This window comes from Puma concolor, chromosome A3 (genome assembly GCF_028749965.1).
Source record: "Puma concolor isolate L17-30 chromosome A3, mPumCon1.1.hap2, whole genome shotgun sequence".
NCBI lineage: Eukaryota > Metazoa > Chordata > Mammalia > Carnivora > Felidae > Puma > Puma concolor.
In genome coordinates this window covers 80280395-80300972 of record NC_141669.1, presented here as the reverse complement: position 1 = coordinate 80300972, position 20578 = coordinate 80280395, and the positions used below count along the sequence as shown (strand labels likewise).

Genomic DNA, 20578 nt, shown 5'->3' with positions numbered 1-20578 from the left:
AGAACAAATGTTCTTAGCAGCATTATTTATACTAGCCAGAAGGTGTAAATAACTTATATGTTCCTACACCTATGCAACCAAATGTTATTTGTCAGTAAAAGCAATGAAATATGGATACGTGCTATAACATGGATGATCCTTGAAAACATTATGCTAGGTAAAGGAAACAAGTCACAAATGACCACATACAAATTATGTTATTCCATTTATTTGAAATGTCTAAAAGAAGACAGATTATAGAGCCAGATAATAGATTGGGAAATGCCTAGGGATGGTGCTGCAGCAGGTGGGGTGGGTGCAGAGTGACTGTTAATCGATACTGAACTTCATTTTGGGATGATGAAAAAGTTGTAACACTAGAGTATGAGATTGTGGCATGTTTGCACAACTCTGTTAATATATTAAAAACAATTATTTTTTCCATTGGATATAATTTCCTACTTTGTCAAAAATTAGTTGACCATATAGTTGTGGGTCCATTTATGGGTTTTCTATTTTGTTCCATTGATCTGTCTGTTTTTGTGCCAGTGCTGTACCATCCTGATGACTACAGCTTTGTAATATAGCTTGTAATACAGATTGTAATATAGCAATCCAGAGTTGTGATACCACCAGCTTTGCTTTACTTTTTCAAGATTGCTTTGGCAATCGAGGTCCTTTGTGGTTCCATACACATTTTAGGTTTGTTCTAGCTGTGTGAAAAATTCTGGTATTATTTTGATAGGGATTATGTAGATTTTGGGCAGTAGTATAGACATTTGGATAATATTTCTCTTATGATCCACAAGCATGGAATATTTTTCATTTCTTTGTGTCTTCTTCAGTTTCTTTCATGAGTGTTCTATAGTTTTCAGCGTACTCATCTTTTACCTCTTTGGTTATGTTTATTCCTAAGTATCTTATGGGTTTTGGTGCAGTTGTAAATGGGATCAGTTCCTTGATTTCTCTCTCTGCTGCTTCATTATTGGTGTATAGAAATGCAACTGATATCTGTACATTGATTTTGTATCCTATGATTTACTGAATTCATGGATCAGTTCTAGCAGTTTTGTTGGAGTCTTTTGGATTTTCTATATAGAGCATCCTGTCATCTGTGAATAGTGAAAGTTGGACTTCTTCCTTTCCAATTTGGATGTCTTTTATTTCTTTTTGTTGTCTGATTGCCAATGCTAGAACTTCAAGTACTGTGTTAAATAACAATAGTAAGAGTGGACATCTCTGTCTTGTTCCTGACCACATAGGAAAAGCTCTCAGTTTTTCCCTATTGAGGATAGTATTATCTGTGGGTCTTTTGTATATGGCCTGTATGATGTTGAGGTATGTTCCCTCTCTGTACTTTGTTGAGGCTTTTTATCAAGAACAGATGCTGCACTTTGGCCAATACTTTTTTTCTGCATCGATATTACTCAGCCATAAAAAAGAATGAAATCTTGCCATTTGCAATGATGTGGATGGAGCTAGAGTGTATTATGCTAACCAAAATAAATCAGAGAAAGACACCATAGAATTTCACTCATATGTGGAACTTAAGAAACAAAACAGATGAACATAGGGGAAAGAAAAAAGAGAGAGAGAGAGAAACAAACCATAAGGGACTCTTAACTATAGAAAACAAACTGAGGGTTGCTGGAGGGGAGGTGGGTGGGGGATGGGCTAAATGGGTGATGGGTTTTAAGGAGGGCGCTTGTTTGTAATGAGCATTGGGTGTTTAACTTAAGTGATGAATCACTAAATTCTACTCCTGAAACTAATATTACGCTATATGTTAACTAACTATAATTTAAATAAAAACTTGAAAAAAATCCAATTGAATTGTACCTTTTATTTATTTATTTGAATTGTACCTTTTAAATGGGTGAGTTGTATGGTACGTAAATTATATTCCAATAAAGCTGCTGCTGCTGCTGCTGCAAAAAAAGTCATGCTTCATTTTGTATTCTTGCTAGCAAAGTGTATGTACTTGCCATTGCCCATTAAAAATTTTTTTTTTCTTTTTAGAGAAAGAGAGAGTGCATGCGTGAGTGGGGGAGAGGGCCAGAGGGGAGAACAAGATGGGGGGGCGGAGAGAATCTCAAGCAGGCTCCATGCTCACTGCAGAGCCCGACGCAGGGTTCAATCCCATGACCCTGGGATAATGACCCAGGCTGAATTCAAAAGTCAGACGCTCAACCGACTGAGCCACCCAGGTGCCATGCCATTGCCCATTTTAATGTTAACCAATACACACTAAGAAATCTGCCAATTTGATAAACTAGAACGGTGGTTCAGCTGAGAGATAGTTTGCTCCCCTGTGGCCATTCAGCAATATCTGGAGACATTTTTGATTGTCACAACTGGGGTGGGGGAATGCTACCAGCCTCTAATAAGTAGAGGCCAAGGATGCTGCTAAATATCCTACAGTGCATAAGGCATCTCCCTACACCGAATAATTATCCACCCCAAAATGTCAGTAGTGTCAAGATTAAGAAACCCTGTACTAGAAATAGCATCTTATTTCAATTTATATTCACTTGAATATTAGTAAGGGTAGTTTTTTTTCCCCACATGTTTACTAATGAGCTTTATTTTATAAATCATCTGTTCATATCATTAGTTTGTATTTCTCATCAATTTGAGTTCCTTTTAGTAGTAAGATATTAGCCATTTTATTTATTGAGTTTCTTTTTAAAATTTTTTAAAAACTTGAGTATAGTTGAGACACAATGTTACATTAGTTTCAGGTGTACAACATAATGATTCAATAAGGGTATACTGATGCTGTGCTCACCTCTAGTATAGCTACCATTTGTCACGATACAAACAGTATATTTTTCCAGTTTCCTTATAAATTTCCGTTAGGTTTATAATCAATATGTTTATTTTTTAAATGGCTATACATCATTTTTAATTATATCTAGTCCAGACAGTTCTTCCCTACCTGCTCACCCCTCCCCCAATAATTTCATTTTTATTAAATTCTTTTTTCTTAGAGTTTTACTTTTGCATATTTAACTTAAAAAAAATTTTTTTTTTACGTTTATTTATTTTTGAGACAGAGAGAGACAGAGCATGAACGGGGGAGGGGCAGAGAGAGAGGGAGACAGAATCGGAAGCAGGCTCCAGGCTCCGAGCCATCAGCCCAGAGCCCGACGCGGGGCTCGAACTCACGGACCGCTAGATCGTGACCTGAAGTCGGATGCTCAACCGACTGAGCCACCCAGGCGCCCCGCATATTTAACTTTTTAAATACATGTATAATTTATTGTAATGTGTATTATGAGCTAAGGAATACTTTTTTTCTACATAATCAATGTCTGATCTTCTTTTGAAGAAACATTTGGCTTACAGAGCATTTTTGAGGCTCAAGATAACCTTCATAAAATGAAGCTTTCCACAGGTTTATACAAGAGAGAGAATGTGCAGTTATTCCTTATCTTCCTTAACTATGAAATGCAATAACATTCTATAAGGTAGTTAGGTGTTTGTAACTCACCTAACTCAGGACAAAGCAGTAGTCATGTATATCACCATGTCAATCTTGCAGATTATATAAAGAAATATCAACACTGGAAATGGAAATTATTTGCAGTTTGGGATTATTAATAAGTCTTTACTTAAATTAATTTTGATCCTATCAAAAAAATTGGAGTTGGAGAAAGTGATCCTGTGTGTATATTTGGTAAGAAGGAGGATATTTCTAATTAAGAAATTAAAAGGGGTTTTGAATTTATAACCTAATACAGAAATTTTATGAGTCTCTGATAATCAGTTCAATAAATGAATGGGAATAAGTATAGATATCTTCCTATTATTGTACAGATGGAGAATGAGTTAGATTCTGCTCGCTCTGAAATAGAACTCCTCAGGAGTCAGATGACAAATGAGAGAATCTCTATGCAGAATCTAGAAGCTTTGCTGGTGGCCAATCGAGACAAAGAATATCAGTCTCAGATAGCGCTTCAAGAAAAAGAATCTGAAATTCAGCTTCTCAAAGAACACCTTTGTTTGGCAGAAAGTAAAATGTGAGTTGGTTAGCAACATAATAGCATAAAGTCATATTTTAAATAATTTTTATACTTTATAGGGTAGTCGAATTTTAAAGCTGGAATTTAGACAATTTAGTGCCCATCTTCTGCCATCGGTTAAACTGAGGACCAGAAACATTGTGATTTGCCTAAGATTTATTATTCATTTCTATTATATATTTATCTAAATGCGTCTAAATTTAAATTTAACCATCTCTGTTGATTATTTCCAACAGAGCTTTGGATACAGTAGAATGTCTGACCTAAAATATTACCTTGTAGAAATATTATAACAAGTTCTTAGAAAAAAAGTTAAGCACTTAGGAAACCAGAAGAATTTTTCTATTTATAGACCCACCTGGTATTGTTACCTAGTCTTTAGACTTGTCACATAGTATTTCCTTATGTACCTGTAAGTATATACTGGGTACTTGGAAGAACTCCCACATTCATATAATACTGAAGACCTTGCTTAGAGTACTGATTTTAGCTTAAAATTTTTTTAAATTTATTTTTGAGAGAGAGAGACAGAGAGTGAGCAGGAGAGGGTCAGAGAGAGAGAGAGAGAGAGAGAGAGAGAGAGAGAGAGAGAGAGACATAGAATCTGAAGCAGGTTCCAGGCTCAGAGCCCAATGCGGGACTCAAACTCACGAACCGTGAGATCATGACCTGAGCGGAAGTCGGACCCTTATCAACTGAGCCACTCAGGCGCCCCTTGGCCTTTTTTTTTCCCCCAAGCATCCATATCACCATTAGCATCTTATTACAAGACTCTTAGCTGGAAGATTCAGTAGAAATGCCTGCCTATATAGTGAATGTTTTTATTACTAAACTTGGTGACCTCTCACAAAAACTGATGGGGACCCTCAGCCTCTATTCTTATGTCCCATCTATGACACTTTTTCATCCAGCCTCATCTGAGCATGGGACCTGGAAAAGATAGGAATCATGGTCTCAGTAATCAGTCACTCTGGAGCCCCTGACTGAGCAAAGGCTGCAAAGCCAGGGCCAGTTTCCTTGAGAAACTGTTGTCAGGTTATGGCAGCTGTGAGTCATTCTTTTCCGTCACCACAGCTGGGATTCAACCGGTTCAGCAGGATCATTTTCTCAAGCTGGTTTGTGGAAATTGGCCTTAGTAAATGTGCCCAAACCCCCACCTTCAGGGGTACATTCTGTTTTAGACTGGTTGATAAGTACTATCATTCAGAACTAGTAAGCATAATCAACATTAGTGTTCTTAGTCTCTAAAGTTTAGATTTTAGTAGTTAACATTGCAGTTCTGAAGGCAAGCAAAGAGGATAGAATGTTCTATGTAAGCAGCATTCATTGTTGTCATTGTCTTCCTTATGATAGTGTGCCTAATGACAGGGTTTTTGAGGCACTGTTTACCCCTAAAGAAAATCCTGCTAAATTGAAGAGATTTTATGTTTTTAACAGTTTGGATATCAAATTTCATTACAAATTGTGTAAATCAAATTTCATTATAAGTATATGTAAAGCACTTGGTTGATTTACTAAATATATATAATAGACTAAATTAATCATGGTGTTTTATTATTTGGTTATAGTACTACTTTACATATAATACCTTAAAGTACTTTAAAAATAGATAATATAGATAGATAATAGATAATATTATCCCATCTAAACATAGGGAAACTGACACAGAGGTTTAACTAATTGGATGGGACTGACACAGCTTAAGCTTTTCAAGTAGGCTATTTTCATATTTATTACATTTAAAATTGGCATATTTTAGGTGAACTAATATATCCATAAAATCACAGTTTGGCTTGGTTCCAGCTGAGAAGCCATTGCCAATATGGTTTAACGCACTCTAGAAGTCCTTGCCGTATTTTAAGCTTAATCAGCTGTCACTCCTATGTTTTTTTACACAGGGCCATCCAGAGTAGAGATGTGGCCCAGTTCAGAAATGTTGTAACACAATTGGAAGCTGATTTAGACATTACCAAACGACAACTAGGGACAGAGCGCTTCGAAAGGTAAGTTTGTCTCTCTGCAGTGTTCAGTCTGGAAGGCACTTTTTAAGATAACAACACATTTTGATAATTGCATGATGGTTAGCTTTTAAAGTGTGAACTGAACTACAGTTTTATGACACTATTAATAACATCACTGGATATAAAGTTTAAAAGCCCCTTATTTTGCTTTAGGGAGAGGGCCGTGCAGGAACTTCGCCGCCAGAATTACTCAAGTAATGCTTATCATTTGAATACTACCATGAAGCCAAATACAAAATGTCATTCACCAGAACGTGCTCACCATCGATCTCCTGACCGAGGCCTAGATCGATCGTTAGAAGAGTAAGTAATTTAAAGATCCTTTCTTTGGGTACCATATAGCAATACTTGAGGGAGTAAGGAAGCTCAAAAACAATCTATCATTAATAGTGCTATTTAAATACAATTACATAGGTAATATAGACATAATATATATACATAATAATATACATAGGTATATAGACATAAAAATAAAGTATTTTGATAATTTTATGTAAATTTGCTAAAATGAAAGATCTCCACTCTATCTAATGTTGACATAAATTATATTTTTAAATCTGATTTTCTTTTTGTTCTAAAACAAATTTTTTCATATACTTTCATTAATAAAATATTGGTTAATATAGCGCCATAAAATACTTATGCTTTAGGAAAGTAGTTTATTTTTCAGAAGAGAATATTTTAGATATATTCCTATGAGTCACAAATTTTGTAAAAACATTTGTATTTGGATATAAATTCAAACTTATAAGAAGTTATAAAAAGAAAATAATGCAGAGAACAGCTATATACCTTTTACCCATACTCGTTGTTAAAATTTTACCCCTTTTACTTTCGATGTGTTTGAGGCAACACATTTGCTGTCTCACGTACCCCCACTCTTGCATATATTCCTTCTCTCTCCATATATGCACACACACACACGCACAGTCACGCACACACGTTTTAAAAACATAAGCAATCTCTCCAGTTCCAAACCATCCTCTCAGGTGTTTTCCTTCCCTTTTTCCATTTTGTATGTGTATGTCCTTTCCTCTATAGTAAGGACCCTGGCTCAACATCAACATGTTTACTCAACAATATGCACATACTCATTTGCTCAATCCCAGAATGCATCTAAAATAGTTTCAAAATTTCTTCACCTGTGTCCCTACAACAAACAGACCAACTTAAAAGTTCAGGATCCATTTGTAATTCCTGTCTTCATACACTATTTTGCACAAATCTTAAGAGTATATAGTCAAATACTCAGTTGATAAATTACTTGGATTAACTTTTTTCCCCCTCTTTTCCTGAGATTATAGTATACAGTTGAAATAACATTAGATTCATTTATTTCACTTTGCTTTCGTTTTTTCATTTTTCCCCTTCCTAGTTTTTTCCTTGATTTAATTTTATGTTTGAATATGTAGACTAATAGGCTTTTAAAAGTCAAAACTCTGCAAATTCTGTATGCCTTCCATCCCATGTCCCCCATATTCCTTTATGGTCTTATGATAATGACATTCAGGTATATTTTTATTTTTCTTTTCATATGCAAAAGGTAGCATATTATATATGCTTCTTCACACTTTGCTTTTCTCTCTTTTAGAAGTCACTCCATATTAGTTCATAGTGATTTTCCTCATTCTTTTCTGTAGCTGCATAGTATTCTTTTGTATGGATATACCATTATTATGCAAACCTTCTACATTTGGACATTTAGGTGGTTTTCAGCAGTTTGAATTTACAAATAAAGCTGTAATGAATAATCTTATCCAAATGTATTTTCGTAATTGTGGAGGTGTATCTTCAGGATAAAATCCTAGAATCAGGATTTCTGGGTCAAGGGGTAAATGTGTTATGTATATAGTTTTCTTAAATAGTGCCAAATTCTCCTATATAGGGGTTGTACCATTTTGCACTCCCACTAGATATGGGTGAGAGTGCCTGTTTCCCCACAGCCTCACCAGCAGAGTATACTGTCAAGTTCTTGAATTTTTACCAGTATGGTGGGTAAGAAATGGTACTTAAGTGTAGTTTTAATTTGCATTTTTCTTTTTATGAGTGAATTTGAATATCTTTTCATATGTTTAAGGGCTGTTTTAATATCTCTTATTTTTGAATTATCTATTCCTTTGCCCATTTTTCTACTGGAATTTTTTTGTTAAAATTTTTTTTATAAATGTGAGAAATTAGCTCTTTATCAATGATAAATGTTGCAAATATTTTCTTCTACTTTGCCATTTTTCTTTTGATTTTGCATATACTATTTTTCCCATGGAAAAATGTTTATTTTTATGTAATCAAATTTTTAAATGTATTTTAATGCATCCATATTTCTGTTTATAGTTAGAAAAATCTTTCCTTATACTCAGATAGATAATAGATAATAGAGGAAATAATGTTTTACATACATTTACATACATTTACATTTAGATGTAAAACAAATAATGTTTTACATACATTTACATTTAGATTTATGATCCATTTAGAGCCTTTTTTTTTTTACATGGTATGAAGAATGGATCTAATTTTACCTTTTTCCAAATGACCAACCAGTAGTCCTAAGAAAAGATTTTGCTCCAGTGGTTCAAGTTTCTTTTTAGACTTTCTCTTTTATTCCTTTGGGTCTATTTATGTTCAAGTCCCACACTACTTTAATTATAGAGCCTTTGTAATATTTTTAGTTTTGGGGGGGCTAGTCTGATGGTTTGCTAGTAAACTGACTCTCCAAGGAAGGCGAGGGAGAAGCCCTGACTTGTAGCATTTGACAGTTTCAGTAGTGTAAATATGCCCACTGTGGGGGCATTCTTTCTTTCTTTTATTGAAGTGCAGTTGACATACAATGTTATGGTAGTGTCAGGTGTACAACATAGTGATTACACAATTCTATATGTTGCACAGTTTCAAGCAACCAAGCAGGTTTAACCACGAGCTCACAAAATTCCTGAATATTTACAATCAACTACGAGCCAGCTCCAGCATACCAAAGGGCTAGTGCTTGTAAGAGCTCTTCCTTTTAAGTGTTGACCTATATTTTCTTGTGAGTTTATTTTCCATATGAAATTTGGGGTCAATTTATCTAGTTCCATTTAAAAAAAAAAAACCTTGGGATTTTTATTAGAATCACATTAAACTTATAAATTAACATGTGGAGAAATGACATCTCAATAATGTTGAGATGTCCTAACCAAGAAGAGATATGTCTTTCCATTTGTTCAAACTCACTTTGTGTCATTCAAGAATGACTTGTAGTTTTCTTTATACAGGTTTTGAACACTTCTTGTTAAGTTTATTCCTAATTATTTTATCTTTAGATTTTTCCCTCATTCATTATATCTTCAAATATGCTGTTTTTACATGTAAATTTATCATCATGTTGCCTTGCTAAATTTTTTATTGTTTCATTAAGTTTTGTCATTGATTTTTTAGAAAATTCCAAGTATATTATCATGTCATCTGCAAAAAGAGATCATTTTGTTTCTTCTTCTATTTTTATCTCTTGAATTGTATTCTCCAGTTCATTGCATTACCTAGTATCTTCAGAATAGTGATAAATGGTAGTGAAGAAAATGGGCATCTTTGTTTTGATTCTGACCTTAAGTGGGAATACCTCTAGGGTTTGTCAAATAAGTATAAGATGCTGGCTTTAAGATTGAGATGTAAATGTTTTATAATATCCACTCATTTTTATCTTCTCAAGATTATTTTAATTAGGAATGGGTGTTTTTTCAGCATCTATGGAGATATGGTTTTTCTCTTTAGAACTATTAATATGAGAATTATATTAAAATATTTTCAAATATTGAACCATCTTTGAATTTGTGGTATAAACCCTGCTTTGTTTTAGTATATTCTTAATGTTCACTAATATTTTATTTTAGATTTGTGTATTAATATTTATAAACAACATTGGTCTGAATTTTTTTCTTTGCCCTATCTTACCAAGTTTAGATATCAACGTTATCTTTGCTTCAGAAAAGGAATTGGAGAGTTTTTCATTTACTATGCCTTGAAACAATTTATGTAGTTTGTGATTATCTGATCTCTAAGGATTTGGTTCTTTCTGTTTTGTGGGGTATATACTTCCTTGATAAATTTTTTTTTGTTTTTTGTTTTTGGAACTTGTTTTAAACTTTCCCTATATTCTGTTTATCTAAAAATTATCCATTTCCTTTCAGTTTTTTAATTGATTGCACAGAAGGAACCAATGCTATATCTTATGAATTTAAAAATTTTCTCTGTATCGGGGCGCCTGGGTGGCGCAGTCGGTTAAGCGTCCGACTTCAGCCAGGTCACGATCTCGCGGTCCGTGAGTTCGAGCCCCGCGTGGGGCTCTGGGCTGATGGCTCAGGGCCTGGAGCCTGTTTCCGATTCTGTGTCTCCCTCTCTCTCTGCCCCTCCCCCGTTCATGCTCTGTCTCTCTCTGTCCCAAAAATAAATAAACGTTGGAAAAAAAAATTAAAAAAAAAAAATTTTCTCTGTATCAATAGTTATATGCCATTGTCATTTCTTAATTGTGTATGTGTGCTTCCCTCTCCTATTTCTTGGTTACTTTAGCCAGTGTTTTGTTTACTTTGTTCATTGCTTCAAAGAACCAGCATTTTGACTTACTGATTTATTTTTCTTTATCTTATTAATTTATGGTTTTGCTTATATTATTTTCTTCCTGTGCTTTTTATTTACTTTGTTGGATTTTTTCCTTAGTATTTTTAAGTTAGGAACTCATTTATTGCCATTCTTTCATTCTTATTGATGTAAATATTTAGGGCTATGAATTTTCCAGTGACCATTGCTTTAAATATATCCCACAGATTCTGATATGTAATATTTCGTTACCATTATTTTTCAGAAATTCTCTAATTTCTATTTGTATTTTCACTTTTATCCAAAACTTATTTGACGGAAAATCTTTAACCTTCCAATAAGAAGGGCTTTTTGCATTTGTGTTTCATTTTTTAATTTCTGGTGTTATTTTGTGATTAGAGTATTTTCTATAATATTTCTATTTTGTGTAACTACTGAGACTTTCTTTAAAAATTTTTTTAAAATATTTATTTTTGAGAGAGAGAGACACAAAGTGTGAGTGAGGAAGGGGCAGAGACAGAGGGAGACAGAATCCCAATCAGGCTTCAGGCTCTGAGCTGTCAGCACAGAGCCCAACACAGGGCCCGAACTTACCAACCGCGAGATCATAACCTCAGCCGAAGTCAGATGCTCAACTGACTGAGCCCCCCAGGCACCCCTATTGATATTTTCTTTGTACTTTACTACATGATAAATTTTTGTGGGTAGCTCATGTGCACTTGAAAAGATATATTCTTTCTTATCAAGGTATATATTTCTAGTATATATATATATTTAAAAGATTTACCTTTTTTATTTTATTAGTTCTTTTGTTTTACTAAAAATCTTCAATTATTATTATATTTTTATTTCTTTTTGTATCTCCTATAAATTTTGTTTTATGTAGGTGGTGTACCACTTTATTTGTTGCATAGATATTATGAACATTATGTGTGTGCACTAATATCCTCATTGTGGGATGTGGATTTTATGAAGTGTACTTTTCTGATACATTTAATTTTTTGGATGTGGGAGGGGCTCGGTGTCTACCTTGTCTGGTATTAAGAGTTACAAGTACTTATTGTCTCCATCTGCCTGGCAAACCTTTGTCCATCTCTTTATTTTTAGCTTTTCTGAATCACTGCATTTTAGGTACCTCTCATGTTTATAGCATGGATTTAAGTTTTGCTTTATGGGCTGTTTTGAAATAATGGATGAGTTAAACTTTTTCACAATATTAATATGATTGAAAATTGGTATCAACTCTGTCATGTTATCTTATGATAACTTTGTTTATCATGTGACATTTATTGTATTTTTCAATTTGACTTTTCTTCTTTACTTTTTATAATTTCTTTGATATTTAAGACGTTTGTACTTTATTATGGTAGTCTCCTTTCTATTAATAATTTTAATAGTGCCCTTAATTCCCTTTTTTCTTATTTAAGCTTTGCTGGTAGTTTGAATGATATACTTTGACTACCACCTATTATCTAGACAATAGTCAATGTACTTCATTTACTTTCCCTAACCACTGATCTCTCTCCTATCCCTATAGTTTTGCCTTTTCAGTGTTATCATATAAATAAAATCATGTATGTAGCTTCCAATGCCTTTTACTCAGAATCATATATTAGAGATTTATCCAGATTATTGTGTGGATCAGATGTTGTCGTATGTTCCTTTTAACTGCTGAGTTGTATTTCCTTGTATGTTTATGTCACAGTTTTGTTTGCTTTGTTACACTATTTTGAAATGACTACAGTCTCACACATAGTTGCAAAAATAGTACAGATAATCCTTCCTCCCAGCATCCCTAATGGCAATATTTTACAAACCAGGAAATTGATATTGGTACAATATAATTAATTAGCCCATAGGCCTTTTAGATTTCATTCATTTTTACATGCACTCATATGTATGTGTGTGCACGGTTTTTTTACACACCATACATATACCACAATTACAAGCAACATACTCCACTATATTCTCTATCAGCACCAAGGAACTTGCTCCCTTATTATACCTTTTTATGGTCACAAGTCTCCCCTTCTCCGCCCTGACAAACACTAATTTGTTTTCTCTATCTTTAATTCTGTCATTTTGATAATGTTATATAAATGGAATTACACACAGTATGTAACTTTTTGAGATTGGATTTTTTCATTTAGCACAATGCCCATGAGATTGATCCAAGTTGTTGTATTTATCAATAGTTCATTTCTTTTTATTGTTGAATATTATTCCATGATAGCGATGTACCACAGTTTGTGAAAGCTGAATGAAAAAAATACATTGTATATGTTTTCCTTCACAGACGCTGGGGAAAAAAACCTTAAGAATTGCCAAAGTAATGTTACAATACATTTTTTATACATGGGTGAAATCATTGAGTTAAAAATATTAATCTGCATAATTTTTTTCTCTTTCATAGGAATCTTTGCTATAGAGATTTCTGACATGCGAAAAGATTCTTCACATCCTTGGGAAAGGTCAAAGTTACAAACGTTTTTTTTTTTTGCTATATGATTGCATTTATCTTTTGAATGCTTGACAATGTTAAATGTATTTATTAACTTTGTGCTTCTGAATCTGTGTTCTCATGTGCCATATCGCAGTGGTCTAAAATGATATATAGAAACAAAAATGCATATGGCTGTTTCTATCCATGCAATAATAGTGAGTGTAAAATCTGCTTACTTCACTATTGAACACTGTTATGTTAACTATCCAGAGTAAATAAAGAAGCTTCTAAAAAGAGGGAAAAGTTTTTTTTTTTTTTTTTTTTTTTTTTTTTACAGTTTTTACAAAACTGATTTCCTTTCCTTTCTTGATATCTCAAATAATTGGTTGGTTAAATTTTTTCTTTGTGATTTATGCTTTCATGGCTGGTGAAGTTGTGCCAAAATAGGCACAGTTTACCAATACTGGCCTGGGACCCAATATTCCATTTTGGAATCAACCTGACATAAATTCCAGGCCATATCTGATTTCAAAGCAGCAGATAGTAGGAGTGTGTCAGAGTTTTAAAATCCATAGTATTGTGCCACTAATTAACATACATTTTCTGCAATTGTGTTTATCTCTACTATTTTTAGAAAGGTAGGTGATGCTATATTTGTCAAGAATGTAAGATTTTTTAAAAATGTGTTTTAATAAGTTTTCTTTAAAACATTAAAGTACTGCAATCAACTTAATTGCCATTTTATTTATTTTTTTATTTTTTGCCTATGGCAGGTGTCTATAATGTAGAGTAATAAGTTTAATGATATTTTCCTATTTCTCCTAAAATCTCCTAAATCTCATCTTTTCTCTCCACAGGCTTTGGCTTAATGTTGATATTAAAGCCTGGACAGTACTGTATTTAACGTTTGATATAAGCTATTTGTATTCTTGCCATTTTAATAAAAAAAAACCCTAAGTCCTATCATTAATAATAGTCTTATTATCCACATAAGAGTGAAACCATATGGTATCTGTCTTTCTCTGTCTTTAACAGGAACCCATGGGGGAGGGGAAGGAAAAAAAAAAAAAAAAGAGGTTAGAGTGGGAGAGAGCCAAAGCATAAGAGACTGTTGAGAACTGAGAGCAAACTGAGGGTTGATGGGGGATGGGAGGGAGGAGAGGGTGGGTGATGGGTATTGAGGAGGGCACCTTTTGGGATGAGCACTGGGTGTTGTATGGAAACCAATTTGACAATAAATTTCATATATAAATAAAAAAAATACAAAAAAAAATACAAAAAAAAAATAAAAAAATAAAAAAAAAATAATAGTCTTATGAAGTAGACAATTTCTCATTTTATATAGCAACTATGCAGTATCACTGCAGTAGGATAGTGTCCTGATTTAGGTCTTGTCTAATAATTAGCACAGTGATATTTTACTATAAATTCATGCTACATATTCATTTTAGTTTGATTTTTGAAAACTTTGAGGTTTATTCATCTAGTTCAAGACAATCATTATAGATTCGTTTTAAAAATTGAATAATTTAAAATAAGATGCCCTTTTGGGGAGCGTGGGTGGCTTAGTCAGTTAAGCATCCCGCTGTCAACTTAAGCTGGGGTCATGATCTCACAGTTCATGGGTTTGAGCCCCACATCGGGTTCTTCTCTGGCAGTGCAGAGACTGCTTGGGATTCTCTCTCTCTCTCGCTCTCACTCTCTCTCTGCCTATCCCCCTCTCAAGTGTTCTGTCATTCTCTCAAAATAAATAAACTTAAAAAAAATAAGATGCCCTTTTATAAACATTTTAGAGAATAATACATAAAAAGTTGTTCTTGCTAATATTAATGTGCTGATAAATGTAAAAATTAATGTTTACCAGGTGATGCAATGACCTAAGCACTAGGTTACCACAACATTAATTTTGGTTTATGTACCTTCTAGAAAAACTGACAAGGAGCTGAGTGTCACCTGTCATTTGCACTTAATATATGTTGTATGTGGAGGGCAGTATGTGGGGAGGGGAACATGAGAGAGTAGGAATGAAGTATGAGAGAAAATATTTTCATACTTGATTAGAAGTATACTGTAGTTGACTTGTCCCATTAATTACAGAATATTTAAAGGAAAATTATATAGTGAATATAATGGGGTAAACGTTATCCAAAGTTTGGGAAACAGCAACTATATTCTTTGTTAAAACTCAAAGAAAGGATTTTTTCTTATGGTAATATTTTAAGAACACATATCATTTTAAATGAGATTCAAACCACTTGAGATAAGTACATGACAGCCAATTGATATGGTAGAGACTGTCTAAAGCAATAAAATACACAATGCAAAAACTATACAGACATATTCTTTTCTTGATGATAAAGAAATCTGAAAAAGAGCTCTCAGCTTTGAAATGTCACTTTCAATACAAAACATCTGCTCTTGCTGAAGTAAGGGTGTTTTGAAAGAAGATTGTTAACGCTTTGAGTTAAATATCTCATAGGTGCTGGGTCTTAATGCCCCTAAACTAAGTTCCAGCAATGTCTCCCCCTTGCATTCTCTGCCCTTGTTTCCCCTGGTAGAGTGTCACCAGGTACCATGTCAGATTCCTGAGCCCTGAGCCCACATGCCACCTCAGGTCAGTCCCTTCTGCTCTCATTCCACATTCACTCAACTTAAATATTAATTGGTACTACACAATACTGCTGAAAAAATTGAAGAAGACATAAATAAGTGAAAAGACATCTCATAATCATAGATTAGAAGGCTTAATATTGTTAAGATGGCAATATTCTCCCAAACCATCTTCAGATTAAACATAATTCTTATCAAAATACCAATGGAGGGTTTTTTTTTTTGCAGAAATGGAAAAGCCAATCCTAAAATTTATATGGAATTGCAAGGGACTCAGAATAGCCTAAACAATCTTGAAACAGAAGAACAAAGTTGGAGGATACACATTTTCTGGTTACAAAAAGTTACTACAAAGCTGCAGTAGTCAAAATAGTGTAGTACCAGCATAAGGATAGACATATGGATGAATGGAATAGAATTGAAAGTCCAGAAATAAACCCATACATTGATGTTTGACGAAGGTGCCAAGACCATTCAACGGAGAAAGAACAGTCTCTTCAGTAGTGATGTTGGGACAACTGGATAACCACAGGCAAAAGAATGAAGTTAGACCCTTATACACCACATGCAAAAATCAACTCAAAATGGATTATATATCTAAATACAAGTGCTAAAACTATAAAACTCTTTGAGGAAAACATAGAGGCAAATCTTCACAAACTTGGATTTTGCAATGGTTTTTTACATATGACTTAAATGACAAGCAACAACATGAATAGATAAATTGGACTTCATCAGAATTAAAAATATTTGTGCATCAAAAGACACTATCAAGAAAGTGAAAGAGCGCACCTGGGTGGCTCAGTAGGTTAAGCATCCGACTTTGGCTCAGGTCATGATCTCACTGTTTGTGTATTCAAGTCCCGTGTCAGGCTCTGTGTTGACAACTCAGAGCTTGGAGCCTGCTTCAGATTCTGTGTCTCCCTCTCTCTCTCTGCCCCTCCCTGGCTAGTGCTCTCTCTCTCTCTTTCTCTCTCTGTCTCTGTCTCTAAAAAGTAAATAAACATTAAAAGAAAAAAAAAAGTGAAAGATAACCCAATAATAGGAAAAAATATTTGCAAATCATGTATCTGATAAGGGTGTTAGTATCCAGAAAAATAAACAATTTTTACAACCTAACAACAAAAAAAACTCAATTTAAAAATGGGCAAAGGACTTGAATAGGCATTTCTCCAAAGAAGGTAAAGTCAATATGTAGATGAAAAAAGATACTCAACCTCATTAGTAATTAGGAAAATGGAAATTAAAACTACAAAACAAATCACTTCACATGCACTATGATGGCTATATAGAAAAGATAGACAATAACCAATATCAGTTAGAATGTGGAGAAATTGAAACTCATTGCTGGTGGAAATATAAAGTGGTACAGCCACTGTGGAAAACAGTTTGGCAGTTCCTCAATAAATTCAACATAGAACTACCATATGACCGAGAAATTCAACTCCTAGGTATGTATCCAAAGAATTAAAAAAGTATTCAAACAAAAATTTGTGCATGAATATTCATAGCAGCTCTAATTCACAATTAGCAAAAGATGGGAACAACCCAAATGTCCAACTGATGAATGAATAAACAGAATGTGATGTATCCCTACAATAGAATATTACTCAGCCATAAATATGAATGAATTACTCATACATGGTACAACATGGATAGCCCTTGAAAACTAAGTAAAAGAATCCAGACATAAAACTACATATTTTAAGATTTCATTCATATGAAATATCCACAATAGGCAAATCCAGAGAGACAGCAGATTAGTGACTGTCAAAGGACAATGGGGAAGGACTGCTTTGTGGGTACAGGGTTTCTGTTTAAGGTGATGAACAAGTTTTAGAACAGATAATGCTAATGGTTGTACAACATTGTAAATGTACTTAATGCCACTGAATTGTACAATTTTAAATGGTTAAAATGGTAAATATTAAATGTATTTACCACAATAAAAAAGTCATTTCCTCAAGGTTTCTCTGACTCCTAACATTGGTCTAACTGGCTCAGATTCTCCTGTAAAAACATCCAACATTTCTCCTTTTCTCCTTTAACTGCCCTTTAAAGGACAGTTGTAATTAATTGTATAATTATTTGTCTATTATCTGTCTTTCCTTCTGTACTATAAGATACATCAAGGCAAGGGATGGTATCTACCTTCACCACTATATCTGCTAGGGTGTAGCACAATGTTTGACATATTCTAGGTATTCTGTAAATTCTTCTGGAACAAATAAAGGAATGAATTATCCTCAATTCCTAGCAAGTCTGTCTCCTAAATATCTATGGAATAAATCTACTTTTCTCTTTTCTCACTGTAATTCAGACCATAATAAACTCTAAGTCTAGAATAATGGAACAGCTTCCTATTTAATCTCTCTTGTTTCAGTCATACTTCCATTTAATCCATTCTCCACACTGTCATCAAAGAAATAGTTTTAAAACACAAATACAATCACATTCCTCTCCACACATATACCCGATGAGTATCAGATTTGCCTTTAGACTAAAGTCCAAGCTCTTTAACATTGCCTTCATAGGTCTCTCTGATTTGGTTCTTCTTTTTTTAATCTCTTGAATGTCGTATCTCACTCTTCCTACCCTACACTGATATATTACTCTGAATTACTTTCAGCACTTGGAACTGTTTATGCTTTTTTATCTCTTGACCTTTGCACATGCTCTTTCCTCTGCCTGGATTGCTCATTTTCTTTCTCTCCCATTTCCCCCCTCAGCCTGGAAAATTCTTGTTTGGCTTAACATTGTGTCCACAGCACCTATCATAGTGCCTGGCACATAATATGTGCTTATCAAATAGTTGCTTTAAAAAATGAAAGTCTAACTGGATTTCTTGTCTAACTTCTATTTGTTATTAATTTTACTTATCCTTTGTGCTCCATTGCATTCTTATTGTGTGGTCTTCTTTGTATGTTATACCTGCTAAGACTGTGAGCTCCATGAAGGTAGAGTATAGGTAGTTAAGATCATAGGTTCTAGAGCCCCACTGCTTGACTTTACATCATGTCTCCACTTACTAGCTGTGTACTTGGGTAAGTTAAACTTAAGCTCTCTAAACTTTATTTCCCTTATTTGTAAAAGATATGTTTATAATAGTACCCAACTTAAGATAGTTATCATGTGGATTAACTGAGATAATAATATATCTCGAGTCTTAATATGTCTCAGTATAATGTCAGACAATATAGTAGGTGGTCAGTAGATGTTTTTATTATTTGTTGAATTAATAAAGAAATCTATAGGTTTGAGACTCAAGAGAGAAAACTTGGCTGGAGGAAAAGATTTGGTAGTTCTCAGCAGGTATGCAATATGAGATCAAACAAATGAAAAACAAGGTAGGGGAAACAAAAAGTAGTTCAGGAAGAGAAAGATTAACTATAGCTTACCAGATGGCTTAGTTGTAAATACTACTTCACAGTCATAACAATGTGAGCACTGAATATAAATCTAAGAAAAATTATAAAATTAATTAATGAGAGGATGAAGGAATGGGAAAGAAGCAACGTGTGATAAAAGGCTGAGAAGGAACTAAAGCTACATTTTCTTCTTTCATAGTGATAAGTCAATAGATATGCCTAAAACTGAAAAATCAAGAAATAGCAATATAAGTATGTTATTTAACGATAAGGATACCTAAGCAATCAGCTAAAGAGGTAAAAATGATTGTTTTTTGGAGGGAGAAATGTAGAGGTGAGAATGAGGCTGGCTGAAGACTTAATAACCTTGAAGAACTGTTTGAATCTTTTATAATATTGATTAAAATCAAAACAAAAATGCATAAAGATTAACTTTTTCTATTCTTTTGGTTTATAAGAGAAGATGAAAGATGGGTCAATAGTTAGAAGGCTTTTGAAGTCTTCTCTAACCCCATCAGCTCTCAATTATTTTACCCTTCTCTGACATCCTACTAAAATGCTTACCTTTTTAGGCATGTATCATGTAATGCCTTGTATTACACATATTTGTGTTCATGTACTCGTTTTCTAATAGACTTTGGATATTTTGAGGTGAAAGAATATATTTTTACCCAATTATATCTTTATCCCCAGACTTCTCCTTCATACATACATGACAGGTAGTCTTTATATGTATGTTGAATGGATGAAAGTATATTTAACTGTGTCCCCACTTTATGTGTTTTTGCTTTGTTTCATCAGATATATTTGGACTCAGTTTTTAAGTTTTTTTCATCTCTCACCATACTGAAAATGTAAGTGGTTATTTATGAATGCTAAGATGATTAAAAGATCTCTAAATTTTGAACAAGATAACTGAATTTATTAGCATACTAAAACTAGTTTTCCAAAACAACCTACATTATTCTAATGTTCTAGAGAAATAAAGTACATTTATATCTTTTATAGCTTTACAGCACTCTATTTCATTATCTTCATGTACTTCATAAATGTTCTTTCCCTTACTTGTACACATTGGGGCCTATTTATGGTGTTCTCTGGTAATGAGAATATATACATTTTGTTCCTGTCCCTCAAAACATTTCCTTTGAGTCAAAACTCCAGTTCTTCCCTCTCTCTGTCTTCCTTTTAATGGCTTTATTGAGATATAATTCACATGCCTATAATTCACCTATTTAAAGTATTTAACTCAATGGTTTTTAGTATATTCACAGAGTTGTGCAACCATCACCACAGTCTAATTTTAATTTTTTTTAACGTTTATTTATTTTTGAGACAGACAGAGACAGAGCATGAACAGGGGAGGGTCAGAGAGAGAGGGAGACACAGAATCTGAAACAGGCTCCAGGCTCTGAGTGGTCAGCACAGAGCCCTACGCGGGGCTTGAACTCACGGACCGTGAGATCATGACCTGAGCTGAAGTCGGACGTTTAACCGACCAAGCCACCCAGGCGCCCCCACCACAGTCTAATTTTAGAACATTTTTGTCATTCCAAAAGAAAA

General features: G+C 33.8%; 1 protein-coding gene across 11 annotated transcripts in view; it reads left to right on the top strand.

Moving 5' to 3' along the window:
* The window catches only part of TSGA10 (testis specific 10), a 166415-nt gene extending 148420 nt beyond the window's left edge, over positions 1 to 17995 (top strand). For 7 of the 11 annotated variants that reach the window (XM_086701302.1, XM_086701298.1, XM_086701301.1 and 4 more), the window contains 4 exons: positions 3799 to 4001; positions 5903 to 6007; positions 6179 to 6328; positions 13008 to 13348. In XM_086701302.1, coding sequence (XP_086557428.1) covers positions 3799 to 4001; positions 5903 to 6007; positions 6179 to 6328; positions 13008 to 13032 — 483 coding nt within the window. In that variant the 3' untranslated portion in view covers positions 13033 to 13348. Of the gene's footprint in view, positions 1 to 3798; positions 4002 to 5902; positions 6008 to 6178; positions 6333 to 13007; positions 13349 to 13894; positions 14011 to 15875 lie in introns of those variants that run through there. The other 4 variants (XM_086701297.1, XM_086701296.1, XM_086701300.1 and 1 more) reach the window with 4 other exon arrangements.
* Positions 17996 to 20578: the final 2583 nt, after the last annotated feature.